This window comes from Lagopus muta, chromosome 7 (genome assembly GCF_023343835.1).
Source record: "Lagopus muta isolate bLagMut1 chromosome 7, bLagMut1 primary, whole genome shotgun sequence".
Lineage (NCBI taxonomy): Eukaryota > Metazoa > Chordata > Aves > Galliformes > Phasianidae > Lagopus > Lagopus muta.
The window spans coordinates 2,207,431-2,222,300 of NC_064439.1; the positions used below are offsets into that span (position 1 = coordinate 2,207,431).

The window sequence follows — 14,870 nt, forward strand, 5'->3', positions numbered from 1 at the left end:
GAAGACTGTACAATGAATTAGCTGTTATCGTTCTTTTTAACTCTTTCACTCTCCTTCAGTATTCCTAGTGACTTTTCTGCTGACATCCGTGAAAATTCATTTCTAGAACTACAGTGAGATGCAAAGATGACAGACTACTCTTAAATGAATTCTGAGTCCTGTAAAACCTCTGGAGCAGGTTCACAGAGGCTATGCAGAACACAGGTGAGAACAGAACGTGACCCCATGTCACTATTTTAAAACCTTGTGAAGTAAATAAGAAGTTCCTTATTTTTAAAAGCATTTCCACTGTTCTCACTTCTTTATCTGATATGTTTCCCCTAGCAGCTATTTATTCCTTAGCTTTCATAACAAATAATGGCTGCTAAGGACAACAATACATATTAAACTAATCTAGAAACAGGCTCAGGCTCCCATGCAATGTCTTCAAACACATGGAACACATTTAATGAAAGGTTCTTGTTTCCCTGAAAAGCATGGGAGTCTCTTGCCACAAAGTAAACAGGAAACACAGAGCTATGGAGCAAACTGCCACAGTCTGGTTGTTTGTCAGCCAAGAAACTGCAACAGCATTTCTGGCTCCTGTTTTGACCTAGTAACACCGTATCATCTACCCTAAATAAAAGCTGCAGCTAATTATTAAGAAGAAGAATATAATATATGCATTATTTAGTCCTGCTTACTGCTGCTCTTCCCCTTCACTACCAGCCGGGTCATCATCGCTGTCCTGCACAACAGTGGCACCCAGTGGAGGAGGTTCAAACTGCACAGTTCCATCTTCAAAGGCCGTCCAAACAACTTCAGAGCTGGACTTTTTGTTGAGCCAGCATTCTGCATGTATCCCATTCAGGCATTTAAACAAAAGAAGCCTGAACAAGGAATTTAACACCAGGTAGCTGAGAAACCTGCAACGCTGCTCTTTGACATTAATACAAAGGCTTCTAAACTTTCTGAGTCATCATTTTTTGTGCTGATAGTGGCAGGTTTGTAGATCTGTGAGGAACACAAATTACTGTGTATCCCAAAAGAGCACAGAATTCTTTAAAGGGACATCTAGTTACTGATAACAATTCTGTGCCTTTGGCCTGACATGTCTGCCAACATCACACCACTTCTTGTCCTTCAAGGAGCTCTCTAAGAGGAGCAGCAGCATTCTAATTTTGCAGCTCATGAAACTGAAGAGTAAGAAGTAAGATGCAAGTGAGATGCATACATGTCAATCCATGTGTACATGCTATCATGTCAAATCACTGCAAGGAGCTTCCCACTGCCAGTGAGACTCCCAGGTGGGAGAGATGATGATGTTTAGATAACTGCAAATGTCAAAGTGTCAGCTTAGGCCTTGCAATTCTTTCTCAGTCATAATTTGGAATTTGGATCTTCTTAGCAGAATTGTATTACAGGAGTGGAAATGGAGGCAAGCACATTATGCCTTTTTAGCACAGAACAGGTGAAATGGATGTCACATAAATATTTTACTGCCAGGAGGTTTATTTATCTCACAATTATGTTGTTTTTCTCCTTTTACTGTCTTCAGCAGCAAGCAAACACTGGCACTAGTGTAGTGTGAACACAAAGCCACCGTGTTTACCTGACAAAGCCAATCGATCCTCCTGTATTTTTTTCTGCAGTTGCTTTATTTCAAAATCTTTCTCTGTCACCAGTTTGTACAGTCTGCAGTTCTCATCCCGGACCTCTCGAAGCTGATCGTGGAGTTGTTCATTCTCAACCTCAAGCAATCTGACAAAAAAAAAAAAAAGGAATGGCAGATGTCACTAGAATGTGTTTCAAACAGATGCTTCTAGAAATAAAGTAGTGAAATGACTGTATGCTAAACCAGGAATGAGTTGACTGAATTAAGCAGAACATCCTGAACACCAGCTGGTCATCTGATATTTCACCTATTCAGTGAGCTCATGTCTTTTTCAGGAATTCTGCATTTCCTTGTGTTCCCAGGAGCAAAACATCACAGAGCAGTTATTTTTTCCAGTGCTCCTGAGGCTGCTGAAGAGTCTCATCTCATTCAGCCTTACCTACCTGGTTCTTCACAGGAAACAGGTGGGCTTGCCATTCAGCACCTGTGACATTCAGGCTTTACTTTCTGTGCTTACCAAAGCCAATAGAAGCCAACAGAGCACAAATTACAAAAGCTGCTACTGAGGTTCTTTCTTCAAAAATGAATGCTTCATAGCAATTCAAAAAAAGATCCATTTCCCACGTCCTCATTTGATGTTCTTGGAACCTCGCCAGGATGGATTACCATCGGTTTGTATTGTTCATGTTACTTTGTGGAATTCACTTAGGAAAAAAGAATATCAAAAAGCCCTCTGAATGAGAGGAAATAGCCTTGCTCCTCCAATTCTCTGTTACATTTAGTAACATTTATGGGTTTCATTTCTCTCAGACATTCAGGGATTGAAGAACTTTAATCTCTTTGCTGTGCTTTCATGACAATTCCACCAAATGCAAAATCTGGAAGTTAGGCCTTGGAGGCTCAATTAGACCCTGAAAACACAGACATCTATCCAAGATGTCCCAGAGTCATCCAAGCCCACTCTCTGGTGAAGAGATGCAATTTGATTATCCACACACCGGTGCCATCTGAGCTGCCCATCCAGCCCGCAGCTGCTGCTGCTGAAAGGCACAGGTCTCCTGCCTTTCCCATGCAGATATCCCTGATACCCTGGGGCATCCCAGACAGCACAAGGCACCAAGCAGCCTGCACTGTGACCTTGGATATAGGCATTTTGTGACTTACTCTGGAATAGAGTCCCACGCCTTAAGCCTACAGGCAGATTGCTCCAGCCTGCAGCTGGTAAAGGAAGTTGGCAGCTTGGGTGATCACAGAGATTTGGATGAAGGCCAATATGTGGCTATAAGCACAACCAGAGCCAGATGTCAGCTATCTCAACAGCCACCTAACTTCTTTCTCTCAAAAGTTTTAGCAAGTTTTTTGCTCAAACCAGTCTCATAAATGCACGCTCTATATGTGCATGTCAGAATAAATGACCCCTTAAAACAGTTATAAACAACAGAGGCAATTTATAAGATGATTCACAATCCATAATTAAGCAGTGCACTTCTGCTCCAAAGCTGAAAATCAAAGGGAGATCAAAGTCAGTTGTTTACAAAGCAGAAGAAAGCAAGAGGCAATCTGAGCAGAGAAAAGACAAAACGAAGTTATTCCCACACGTACTACACACAGAAGTTAGCAACAAAACTGTGCTGACTGAGTGAGGGATACATGGACAAAAACATTTTCAACTGTTATGAAATTAACATGTAAAGAAGGTTCTGAGCTCCCAGCACACCTGGTCAGAGATCTCTTCCTCAGAGCTGGCTTCAGAACCTTAACAAACAGCACTTCTGGTAAAATGGCTGGAAATCCCAACTGCACCAGAGCTGGAGTCTGATTTGAGAGACTTCTTCCCACCCCATCACAGAGTGACTCTATGCATTACAAAGGAGGTTCCCACCCAAGTGGTTCAGCAATGGAAAAACAGTTCAAAAGAAACAAGCTGCAGAAAGTTCACTTGTTTTACCGTAGTTCAAAGAAACAAATCCAGGTACAGCTTGTAAGCATCTATAACAGATATTCAGGTATCTTTCCCAACCCTGTTACAGATTCTCCATTTGATGGGGAAAATCACTTATCTTAAAGGCACCAAAACAGATAAAGTCAGAGAAAAACAGACAGAAACGTCAGCTAGACACATGCCTGAATAAAAACTGGAAGGAAGAACGGAAGGAAGGAAAAATGAACTCCTGAGGCCCACAGGAAGAATGACAGCTGAGAGGATGAAGTGCTGCTGTAAACAACATGGACATACAGAAATCACTGCCACTGCAGACCATATGGAGGAGTCCTCCTACTTGGGAACGGCTTTCTAATGTGTTGTCATGGGAATACAGCAACACAGTATCCGTACACAAGAATGAATTCTTTCCAGAAGCAAACCCTGCCTGGATTTGATAACTGCTCTTCTGCCAAATGTAGACATACACGGACAAAGGACAATCCAGAGAAATCTGTAGTCTGCTACACTTGGGATGTCAAATGAGGGCTTTTAATGGTCAATGCTACTGAAAAAAAAGAAAAGAAGAGCTAGGTATCAGCTCTTGAATTGCTCAGACCTAAATTGCTGAGGTGCAAATGTCAGAGAAGCATTGCCAGCATTGCTGGGACTCTCCTGTACTCTGCACCTCACTCCACCAGTATGTCACAGCAACTCCTCAGATTCCTTTTCCCCGATCAAATTCACAGCTGAAATGTGGGAATCAGTATCCCTCTGCAAAAATAAATCAAATCTCCACAGTGTACTTTACGTACTATCATAAAAAAAAATGTTGAAGGGGACAGTTGTTAAGAGGACAGATCAGAAGCTTATACTGGGAAACCAGACTGCCTTGGAGAAGAACCTATGTGTGAAGACTTCCATCTTTGCGTGGAAAGCAAGGAGGAGAGCTTCAGTTTCTTTCTGAAAGCTCAGCTCCCTGCTTCCACACAGGTTTCTCTCCCAGCATGAACACCATATTCCCAGAAGCACCTGAAAACTTCACTGGTTCATTCCCAGGTTCTGCTGCAGCATACATAATTGGGTGTGAAGCAATCTTCAGAAACAAGCTGCCCAGGGTAACACAGAAGGAAGAACAGCATTTAGGGCCCAATAAAGCTTGGTTAGTGGCCTGATAAGCCTTGCTAGAGGTGTCTTTCCCCACTATAGATTATGGGAGGTAAAATTGTCTCAAAGGTACATACCTGTGTGACTTTCCAGGAAGGAGCTGGCAGCTCCTTCTACCCACCAACGTTCCACAGCCCACCTCCCTATCATGGCAGCAATAAAACAGTTTGTGTGGCTAAGGCTATAATCTAGATCACTGAAATAAAAATACCCTTGCCCCAGAAACTGAATTCATTTCCAGCACAGCCCTTAAAACAGCTGTATCAGTAGAGCTGCAAGTGGTGAGCAGAAGCAGGAATTCTTTAAGCTGTCTTCACCACTTAAAAGGGGGAAAATCACAGAAGAGCCAACACTGTAGTAATGTCCTTGGGATCTGTCCAACTCCAAACCTGTTCTAGTTCATAAAAATACAAATAAATTAATCGTGCCAGGAGACACTGACTACATCCTAGGAGGAAGATGGATGATCTGAGCTGGGCTTTCAAATCTGGTCCAGTAAATTGAATCGTGCACTCAGCTCCAAATGCAAGATAAAGAAAGATTCACAGTAGAATGTCTAGTATCCTGATAACCCAGATACTCCCTCAGTGGGTGAGATAAGACCCAAACCTCTGACCCACTATGATTTAAAATCCTACCTTGTATATCCCTGTCAAGTATCTCACCCATGAGGCAACCTTATCTACAAGACTCTCCTAGACATCTACTTCATCTCCTGTGGCTGTCTTTTGACCTACTAAATCATGTCATATGTGAAGAATACGTGAAGGAACACTTCCCTGGGCTGCAGGCCTTTGGTTTATACCCACTAGCTGCGTGATGCTTTGCACATATTGGTTTCTGGAAATTAGTCATGTAGAGAACTTATTTACAAAGCTAGGCAGGAACTAACCAGCAGTTCAGTCACCCTGATGGTCAGGTAGTACCTAGCTGGTACCTTAACCCCTCTGTGCTGCAGCTCTCTACTTGTGAAATACTAAAAAATAAAGAACATATCACAGTGCAAAACATATCAGACACAGTGAGGGTCTTCTCAGGATAATGGACACTGAAGACAAAGTGCTCTTCTACTGTGACTTTCATAAGATTATATGCTAAACACACTTTAGGTGATCTCCTGAAGGAGCAGTGCTGCTACACTTTTACCTTTTGCTGTCATCTTCGGTTACAGGTTGTTCTGTTTCAAACAAGTTTAGATCAGTCAGGATGTTGAAAGTCTCCTTTCCGTTGCCATTGTTAGCCTTCTGACTGTTCTGTTTTTCCTTCTTCCTCTCCATTAGATTCTGTAGTCTTCTCTGCTGTTGTACCTGAAGAGCTTTAAACTGGCTTTTAAAATGTTCGTTCCCACTTATGTCTGATTCCATTGCTTACTAAAAGCATCACAGGAAGAAAATGAAGAGCAAAAGAGAGCAGAGATCAATATCACATTCAAAACATCCTCTTCTAATAGCTGGTTTGTAGTTTTTCCACACCGACCTTTGCACAGTCTCCCTGCCACCACCTCTTCCTCTCACTGTGCTCTTCAGCCTCACAACCTCACTTTAATGGCCTTTTACCACAGATGCCTTTCAAACTGAAAAGAAATTTTCAGGTCTATCTTCACTCTAACATTAAAATAAGTGTTTTTAAATGTTTGTTTTTTTTTTTAAACAGATACACTTAAAACAAACATCTTTAGAGAAGAGCAAGCCGAGGCTGAAACGAAGCCAGTGTAACAAACATGTTACAGAGACTGAAAGTCTCTTCACACAGAGGGTGGTGAGGCACTGGCACAGGTTGCCCAAGGAGGCTGTGGATGCCCCATCCCTGCAGGCATTCAAGGCCAGGCTGGATGTGGCTCTGGGCAACCTGGTCTGGTAGCTGGTAACCCTGCACACAGCAGGGGGTTGGAACTGAGCATTGTGGTCCTTTTCAATCCAAGCCATTCCATGATTCTATGGTCCCTGTTTATCCACTCTTCCTTTGGGCACCAAGAGCAGGCTGACAACCTTCCCCCATCTTTCCAAGGGCTGAGTGGTAACATTAAAGCAGCAGTATCACTATCCATTTCAATGCCTACCCCCCTTTTCACTGTGATTAAGGCAATCTGTTTTCTAGAGTGTTCCAGCCCTCCCTCCTTCTGTTTAAGGCCAAGTGCACCTTTGGTCTGACAAAACCAGTGGCTAAAGCTCCCACAGGCACGCCCTGCAGACAGCGATTAGCATGGGGCCTATCTCACTCTGAGGCAGCCAGCAGCCTGATGAAGGACAAAGTGCACCTGCGTGATTGTGAGGAACTTTATTCAGCACCAAGCCTCGCTGGGGACGAATTACAACCTGCGTGCACCGTTCCCCCTCGGGGCTCTGGGATGTGCCACAGCTCACCCTGCGCACCGTCACAGGCCGCGCTGCTCCCTCAGCCTCTCTTGCCGGCTCACCCGCCCCGAGCCCCAGGAGCCTACCTACCTACCTACCCGGCCTCCCCCAGCCCCGAGGCCGGCGGCGGAGCCCTCAGAGCCCGCGTTGGCACGGCCGTACTCAGCCCCTCCGGCTCCCGGCTCCGCCGCCGGCCCACGCCGTTCCCATAGCAACAACCAGCCGAAGGCGGAGCAAAGCGCGGGGCCGCGCATGCGCACCCAGCGGAGCGCCGCTCTCCTCAGCGCGGCCGCCATCTTAGCGCCCTCGGCCTCCCGCCGACCGGAGGCGGAGATTGGAGCCACCGTTTCTCCATCCTGGGGAAGAGGAGGGCGGTTTACGGCTAAAAGAAGCGGAGCAATCTCCGCCTGCCCTGTAGCACCTGGAGGTGTTTTCCAGCTGCCCCGTGGCTCAGCACACCGCTCCCCAGGAAATCCTCACACAAACGTTGGTTATCCACAGTGCTCTCAGCTGTTTATTCACATTGCATCGCACATTCCTCCCCACAGCAACATATCACAGAGCGGGAGGGCACAACTTATTTGTGAGACATCATATTGGCACGATGGAATGTCGGCTAGTCAGAGAAATATCTTTTTTTTTTAAACCAACTCACTTCATCAACACATTTATTTTTGTGACTGCTGTTAGAAATACGAGGGGTTCCTGCATAAAATCACATTGGCAGTTTACAAAGGTTTTACACCTCACCCAAGGGGCTTTTCAGATGCAAGTGCTTCAAAATTTCTATGGGAAAATATAACTCTGTAAGTCAGAGCTAGATGACGCTTTAAAAGCATTAGAATGCCAAACCCAGACATACTTTAAATGTTACATTTAAATATTAGCCAGAAGAACACTAAATAAAGTTACAAAATACAGTACTCCAAGGGTCTGAAAGCCTATGGTAAAAATAAGGAGACTGTGTCTTCATTAATGATGAATAAATATAACATTTAAATAGCTGAAACACACCAAATAACCTCATGCCTTAAATAAAAAAATAAAATAGATGTTTATAGATCTCTCTATTTTAGCAGTCAGTGCTACTGGAAGCTTCTACATTACAAAGCTGGAGGCTGGCAAATACACAGGACAGAAGATAACATGAAAATACAGTGCTATCTTACAGATACACCTTTACACCCTGGCTGAGGCTTAGCAAAGCTAGCTCAGGCTTTGTCATTTTGGGCAATGGCAGCAAAAGAAGTCACCAATTGTAGGGCTGAGTAAAACAGCCAAGGGGAAGACTATGGGTGCTCTACTATATCCCCTAAACAGCAGGGTATGATAAGGCCAATCAAAGAGAACCAGACTGCCATACCCATTCGCCTAGTATGCAATCATTTAGGCTGCCAGCCTCAGAACAGCGTACCATATACAAAAATAAAGGGCAATTCTCTAAAACGATATATTTTTTCCCCTCAAGAACCCCTTGATATGAGGTCTATAGATGCAGTACACAGGTCACCACCGGGACAGATTTAGGTCATCCTTCTATTACTCCTTGGGCTTTACCACGTACTCCTGAAACATGGAATACAGCACACCTATGTGACAGAAAAAAAAAACACAGAAAAAAAAGCTGGATTGAATACAAAGCGTTCAAAATCTGAACTCTGAAATTCTGAGCAACAGAAATAGCATTTCCCTTCCTCTTCTGTCATTTGTGGTTTGTTTGGTTGGTTTTTGTTTGTTTTAAATAGTCATGATGAACAAACACTACAGGACTTTCCGTGCACAGAAATTTTCCTTCTTGTACATGGATTCCCAGCCAGCTCTAGTCTGTTTTGCAGCCAAAGTCAAGCTTTGCTTTTGCACTTTCTGGGAACGCAGATTAGGCAAGCCGCGTTTTGTGGGATGCGCATTCAAAACACACACACAGCTAAAATACTTAAATAGGGCCTCAAAGTACAGATCCTTCAGTACATTCAGGGATAATTCTGGGCAATAAGATCACTGTCTATGCAAGCTGTCTTTCCATTGCATTAAGTTCAGAAACAGCAACATATTTACATGGGAAAACATTAACAGCAGGCAGTCCTTTATCTTTTCCTCTAATTTCAGTACCTCCAGAAGCTTCCCACATGTGAAAGCAGTCAAAACTTCTACTCTCAAAGCTAGTGGAGTTTAATACTCAACACGTGTACTACAACATCCACCAGCAGGAAAAGAGGTGCAAGAAGGTCTCCACAACCCATGGTGCTCCCTGCTCAGTACGTACCACACGTTATTGCTCCCACAACGAAGCCCTGCGCTGCCACACGCATGTGAATCAGGTGAAGCGACATCTTTGTGTTCCCCCGATGCTTCAGTTTGTACAGCCCATAGCCCACCACCACGGCAAAGCCGGCCATCCCTGCAAAGGAGGAAAACATCCACGTGAGTAAGGATCGCCTCCCACATCTTGGTGACTTTGAGAAATCCTCAAGAAATCCTGAGAGTAAGCATGTTTTTGTCTGATCTCTGCACACAGCACAAGTCCCTGTCCTTCCCACTGCTTTCCACCTCATTTAAGTCACAAGTCAGCAGGGAAGACAATGACAATTTCCAGTGGTGTTAAAACACAACAGCAGAAACTCAGGGATCATTCTCAAGGCGTCAGAATTTCTTCAGTATTTCTCAGAGAGCACAAGAGCTGCCTGTTTTCTTGGAAGGAAGCTCACAGTCAAGAAAACGGCTCAGCATTGGCTGGGACACTCAGTGCTAATGGTTTGTGGAGGCATCCTAACCTGCCTGCCAAGGATGTTATTTTGGGTGTTGTCACATTTGGCCTTCTTTCACCTGGACACAAATCATAAGTTCCTCTCCCACACTACAGGACAGATGTTCAGCAAGGTATCTTCACGGGGACACTCCATTTTAGTCCCACAAACCACACAGCCCAGGCTATACCATTTCCTTCCGGTATACAGAAAGGCTCTCACAGAACACCACGCACAACAGTTTTCAATCCCCACCACTTCAGTCCACATTTAGGATGATTATTTACATAGTTCAAGGAAGGCTGCCAAGTTTTAAGGACTGTGTGTATTTTACTGCCAAAAGCCCAGACAGCTTGGCTACCTGAACAAGAATATTACCAGTTCCACCTGAGAAGCTAACAGCCTTTCTCTGTGCATGATTTACAGAATAGCTTCATAAAATACAAATTAAGAATTTTAGTGCCTGCAAGTCAATCTGACACAGTTTGAGGGTGAGTCGATCAGCCTAGGGGAACCCAGCCCATGGAGCATGCAGTCTGCTCCAATGAGCCCACAGAGCAAAGTCCTGTGACCACAGAAACCAGAAGCAGCAATCAGCTGTTGTGGAACAGCTCACCCCAACTGACCTGAACACCGTCCATTTAAGGCAGCTTGAAATCAAACTCTGTATCCTGTTACAGGCGGTTCCCAATCACAGAAAAGTTCCCAGGGGGCACGCAAACCTTTCCTCACAGCTCTTCCAGTAGCTCAGCAAAGGCTGAGAACTCAACCAGTCTCCTCAAACTGGGGAACCACTAAACCTAAAGACGAGAGGCCTCATCCATTTCTCTCTTTACACAGCAGCAAATACCTCCGCAGGTACAATCAGCACTGCTGTTACCACGTAACAACCCTGCGCAAGGAAGTCATTTCAAAGAGGAAGTCCTATCAAAGCAATTACCTACTCACTGTATGGGACTGTGTTTGCCATATTGATTTCCCATGCACAGAGAGCCTATGTAAGTAAGTACGCCCAGACTTAAGCTCACCAATTGGTACAAATGGCGTCTCCTTAAATTTCCGTAGCAGCTTCGACGTCTGGCTGGTTTCAGTCTCATACTCAGGGTAAACAGGTTCATGTCCGGATGACATGGTGCCTGCAAAGACAAGGAGTCTCCCTTGAGATTTTATAAATAAGTTAAAGGGAACTTTCAGGAAAAGAAAATCCCTTGTGTATTCCACAGGAACGGAAGGTCAGCTTAGTTCAGTGCAAGCAACAAGAGCTGAAGCTGAGCTGAGGAGTTGCATGCAGATGATTTAAACCAAGCAAAGCCTTGGGAAGCTTGTGTACAATTCAGAAAAAGTTTGATAGCAGAAACTTGTTGCTCTATTAATCTTTCATCCCACAACAGATCCCAGCACTCCCACAGGCCCACGGGCAGCAAGAGGCTGCTGAAAGCTTTAATCTCTGCCCACATTTCCTCTCACTGCTCACCACACTGCTTCGCTCCCTACCAGCAGATTCCTTAGTAGCTGCCCTCAGCTCATCCCTCCCTTTTGCTGCCTGCCAGGAAATGCAACAGAAGTGCTACGGGTGGAAAGAGCAACAGAAGGTCAGTGCTGCCTTTAGTGGCTGCTCTGTCACAGCTGCAGCCCATCCTGCTGGAGAGCAGAGCAGGAGCGTGCCCTTGGTGGACACAGCAGCATCACAAGCAGTTTCCATTTCAGCACAGGTGATTCCCCAGAGAGGAAAAAGAAACAGATAGAACCAAACATCACCGCATTTACAAGAGCTCTACACGCTGAGCCTACACCTAACTAGGGAGATCACCACCAGAACTCCCCCGGTTGATCCCACACCACCACGCCGCGCTCCTCGTTCACCTCCCACTGTAAGCATCACTCAACAATCAGCGGCCACTCCTGCTACCACAGCCAGCTCAGGAAGGATTTCTACCTGCATCAATCCAGCGCTGCCCCAACACGCTCGATACCAAACTCAACCCAGCCTCCCCCGGAACCGCACTGCAGAGCTACGCTACGGGCAGGCCGGGGACCTGCCGGAGCACACCACGGAAGAGGCAGCACGCCCGGGCCGAGCAGCATTTCCTGCACACCCATTTCACCCCAGAGCTCTTTAGAATAAACGCTCAAACCGCTCCCAGGGCCCTGCCGAGCTGCGCTCCGTCCTTCTTCCGCGGGACCAGGCACCTCATGCCCGGGGAACGCCAACCGAGCCGCCGGGAGCACCCAGCGGCCCGAGCCGCCCTGACCTTGCCCGACACCCGGGACACACCGAAGCCCGCAAGGCCGCCCGCGAGAACAGCTTCGACACGGAGGAGGCGAACGAGAAAAAAGATAGGAAAGAGACAGGCCGGAAAACGACCCTCAGCCCCGCACCCGGCGCCCCGCTCCCACCGCACAGCGCGCACTGAAGTCGCCACTCCGCACTCGGCTCCCGACACCGGCCGGCGTCTGCGGCTCCAGGCCCCGCCCCCCCCGCGCTATTGGCCGGCAGCCTCGCCCCGCCTGAGAACTACAGCTCCCAGAGCCCCGCGCGCCCACCGCCAGCCAATCCCGAGCGCCGCTTGACGAGGCGGAGCTTTTGCTCCTTATGTGGAGTGAAGTCCTTATATGGACTAGGAGGTGAGGCAGGACGTGACGTCACTCGGGGGCTCCTCCCCTCCCCCCCATCAGCAGTGCCTGCAGGAGTGGCGGCGTGGTCTCATACGGGCCCCTTCCATCCCGAGTGCTCTTCTGTGCCGTCCCTTCTGCACTTTTCTGATTGTAGCTCAGCCCTTCTGCTCCATCTTCTTTCATTAAATTCACTTTGATAACAAAGGGACAGAGGGGATCCTGCTTCCTGTGCCCAGCACTGAATGGAGAAGTGGGGGGGGGGGGGGGGTGGACATGGAGGATTTTGCTTTTTTAGGGCAAAATCAAACAGTGCAGAGGTTGCAACATTGATACACAAAGAAGAGATGTCAGCCCGAGGGACGTGGTGGGCAGGGGTGTCTGGAGTGGCTGCATCACAATGTGGGGCTGCACAGGTTCTGGGTGCTGGAAATCCTGAATCACAGAATGGCCATGGTTGAAAGGGACCTCAAGGATCGTGAATCTCCAAACCCCCTGCCACATGCAGGGACACCAACCTCCCCATTTAACACTAGACCAGGCTGCCCAGAGCCCCATCCAACCTGGCCTTGAACCCCTCCAGGGATGGATGGAGCATCCACAGCCTCTCTGGGCAGCTGTTCCAGCACCTCACCACTCTCTCTGTAAAGAACTTAACAGCCAGTGAAACCCATATGGAACACATACATCCCCCTGTGAAAGGCAGGGACGTGGCCATGGGGTCAGGAGCAGCCATGTGTGACCTCAGAGAGGCCTGAGATGTAGGGCAGTGAAGCCAATGCCATCAGTGCTGTCATTACTCTGCCTGCCCCAGGAGTTCAGCAGGGCCATGAGGCAGTGCCTGTGTTCAGCTATGGATTGTCATTATTATTTTTTTCCCTTAGTATTTACTACATCACTAAGAACAAACAGTATTTGCAAAACCATAGGGATTTGGGGGATGAACTCAGCACATTGTTGCATTCCCAAGAGTGGGTTTTTAAGCTGCTGTTTACAGGAAGCAAAACAGAACATAGTTTTTCAGCAGCTTATTGGCTTTTTGCTTCAAAAATTATGTTGATGTAAACACACATTCAAAGTCAAATGGAAGTTCTCTAGTGGAAGGCAGGACCCTGCTTTGCCTCCACCTGATTTTTGCCTTTTTACCTTATTTTTATTTTTATTTTCTAAATTTGAGCTCAGTTTGCCGCCTCCTTACAGTGGGACAGGGATTTTAAAGCCTAAAGACAGCATAGAAATTGTTCCTGATTATGGAAGCAGTGCCTGGAGCTGGAACAAAACTCCCCCTGAATATCCTGAAGATGCCTAAAACCTTCTCCTGAACTCGGAGGCAACTTGGCAAAGAAAAACAGCATAGAAAAGTGCTTTGTGGAGACCCCATTTCTGCAGGCTGGGGCCCCAGAAAGAGCAGACTCCTGCTTTTCCAGGCAGCAAAAAACAAGCAGCTCTGTTAACCCTTTTATTTTTTTTTTCATGCTACTGAACGTCCCTAAATGCGCTTTCCATTATTGATAATCTGGTTACATTAATTGCCAAAGCCATTAAGGTTCTGCAGAGTATAAAAGGAAAAAAAGGAATCTGCAATTACCAGCTCCCAAATGGAGTTAAAATCTGGTAATAAATGACAGTGAGGGCTGCTCTTGGCCGTGGCTGTTACAGACACATTTAATTCCCTACAACTCTGAGCTCTGAGCTCAAGGGTAGAAACTCAATTACAAAGCCAAACTCACTTCGTTTTCATTGCTGGGCTAACGAAGCTCCTGTCACCTGGAGCAGCCCCATCAAAGCTTCTGCTTTTCGCTCCCTGCTAATGTACATTGCCCAGACGTGCTCGAGGGCTGTGCACAGGCCTGTGAGGCAGCTAATTGCTGTAATTGACCAGCTAAATGGCTGGTTTGGTTCCCTTTGGAAACCCGAGTCTTAGCCTGGCAGCAGAAACAAGCAGCTTTTGGTCCTGCATGGGTGCTGTAGGGAAATGCAAGTTTGATGCAAGGGCAGAGCCTGGAGGAGCTGAGGTGTGGGCTGGGAGATGCATAGGTTTTCTCTGAAGAGTGTTTTAAATCAGTAACACCCATATTTTTGGTGCAAAAGACATTTTGGAATAGTGGATAAGGAAGTAACCAACAAAATGTGTCTCAAAGTACCACAGCAACAGCAAGGAGAACACGGAGACCAGGCTGGAGGCAACTCCAGCACCTGAGCAGTGATATTGGACATCTCACTGCAGGATGGTTTCCTGACATTTTCCAGCTATCAGCACTGGGTTTCCTGTTGGTTGGAGTCTTCTGATGCTGTTTCCATCCCGCTGTGCTTTGGGGTTGGTTTGAGCCCACGCAATGGTGGCAGCACTGATGTCCCTGTCACCCACACAGTGTCAAGAAGGACCCAAACTGTGGAGGTTCCTTGCTGTGAGGCTTTTATTTATTCATTTATTGGAGGTTTCTGCCCATTCTGTTGTCTTTGCTACTCTTCCATTG

General features: G+C 46.5%; 2 protein-coding genes across 12 annotated transcripts in view; both read right to left on the minus strand.

The window, feature by feature from the left end:
- CCDC13 (coiled-coil domain containing 13) overlaps nucleotides 1-7,344 on the minus strand; it is a 29,584-nt gene extending 22,240 nt beyond the window's left edge. Inside the window, exons 1-3 of one of the 5 annotated variants that reach the window (XM_048951612.1) lie at nucleotides 7,297-7,344; nucleotides 5,829-6,052; nucleotides 1,592-1,740 (exon numbers count right to left, since the gene is read on the minus strand). In XM_048951612.1, coding sequence (XP_048807569.1) covers nucleotides 1,592-1,740; nucleotides 5,829-6,046 — 367 coding nt within the window. In that variant the 5' untranslated portion in view covers nucleotides 6,047-6,052; nucleotides 7,297-7,344. Of the gene's footprint in view, nucleotides 1-1,591; nucleotides 1,741-5,828; nucleotides 6,053-6,158; nucleotides 6,862-7,126; nucleotides 7,253-7,296 lie in introns of those variants that run through there. The other 4 variants (XM_048951606.1, XM_048951607.1, XM_048951608.1 and 1 more) reach the window with 4 other exon arrangements.
- Nucleotides 7,345-7,523: 179 nt separating this feature from the next.
- On the minus strand, nucleotides 7,524-12,353 carry HIGD1A (HIG1 hypoxia inducible domain family member 1A). Of its 7 annotated transcripts, none has more exons than XM_048951678.1 (4): nucleotides 12,325-12,353; nucleotides 10,809-10,916; nucleotides 9,300-9,434; nucleotides 7,524-8,625 (listed from the first exon to the last, which is right to left on the minus strand). In XM_048951678.1, exons 2-4 carry the CDS (start codon nucleotides 10,909-10,911, stop codon nucleotides 8,576-8,578), a joined length of 288 nt encoding a protein of 95 aa, XP_048807635.1. In that variant the 5' UTR covers nucleotides 10,912-10,916; nucleotides 12,325-12,353; the 3' UTR covers nucleotides 7,524-8,575. The 7 variants fall into 7 exon arrangements, with proteins under 7 accessions (XP_048807635.1, XP_048807632.1, XP_048807633.1 ...); XM_048951675.1 differs by lacking the exon at nucleotides 12,325-12,353 and adding an exon at nucleotides 12,178-12,306; XM_048951676.1 differs by lacking the exon at nucleotides 12,325-12,353 and adding an exon at nucleotides 12,183-12,299.
- Nucleotides 12,354-14,870: the final 2,517 nt, after the last annotated feature.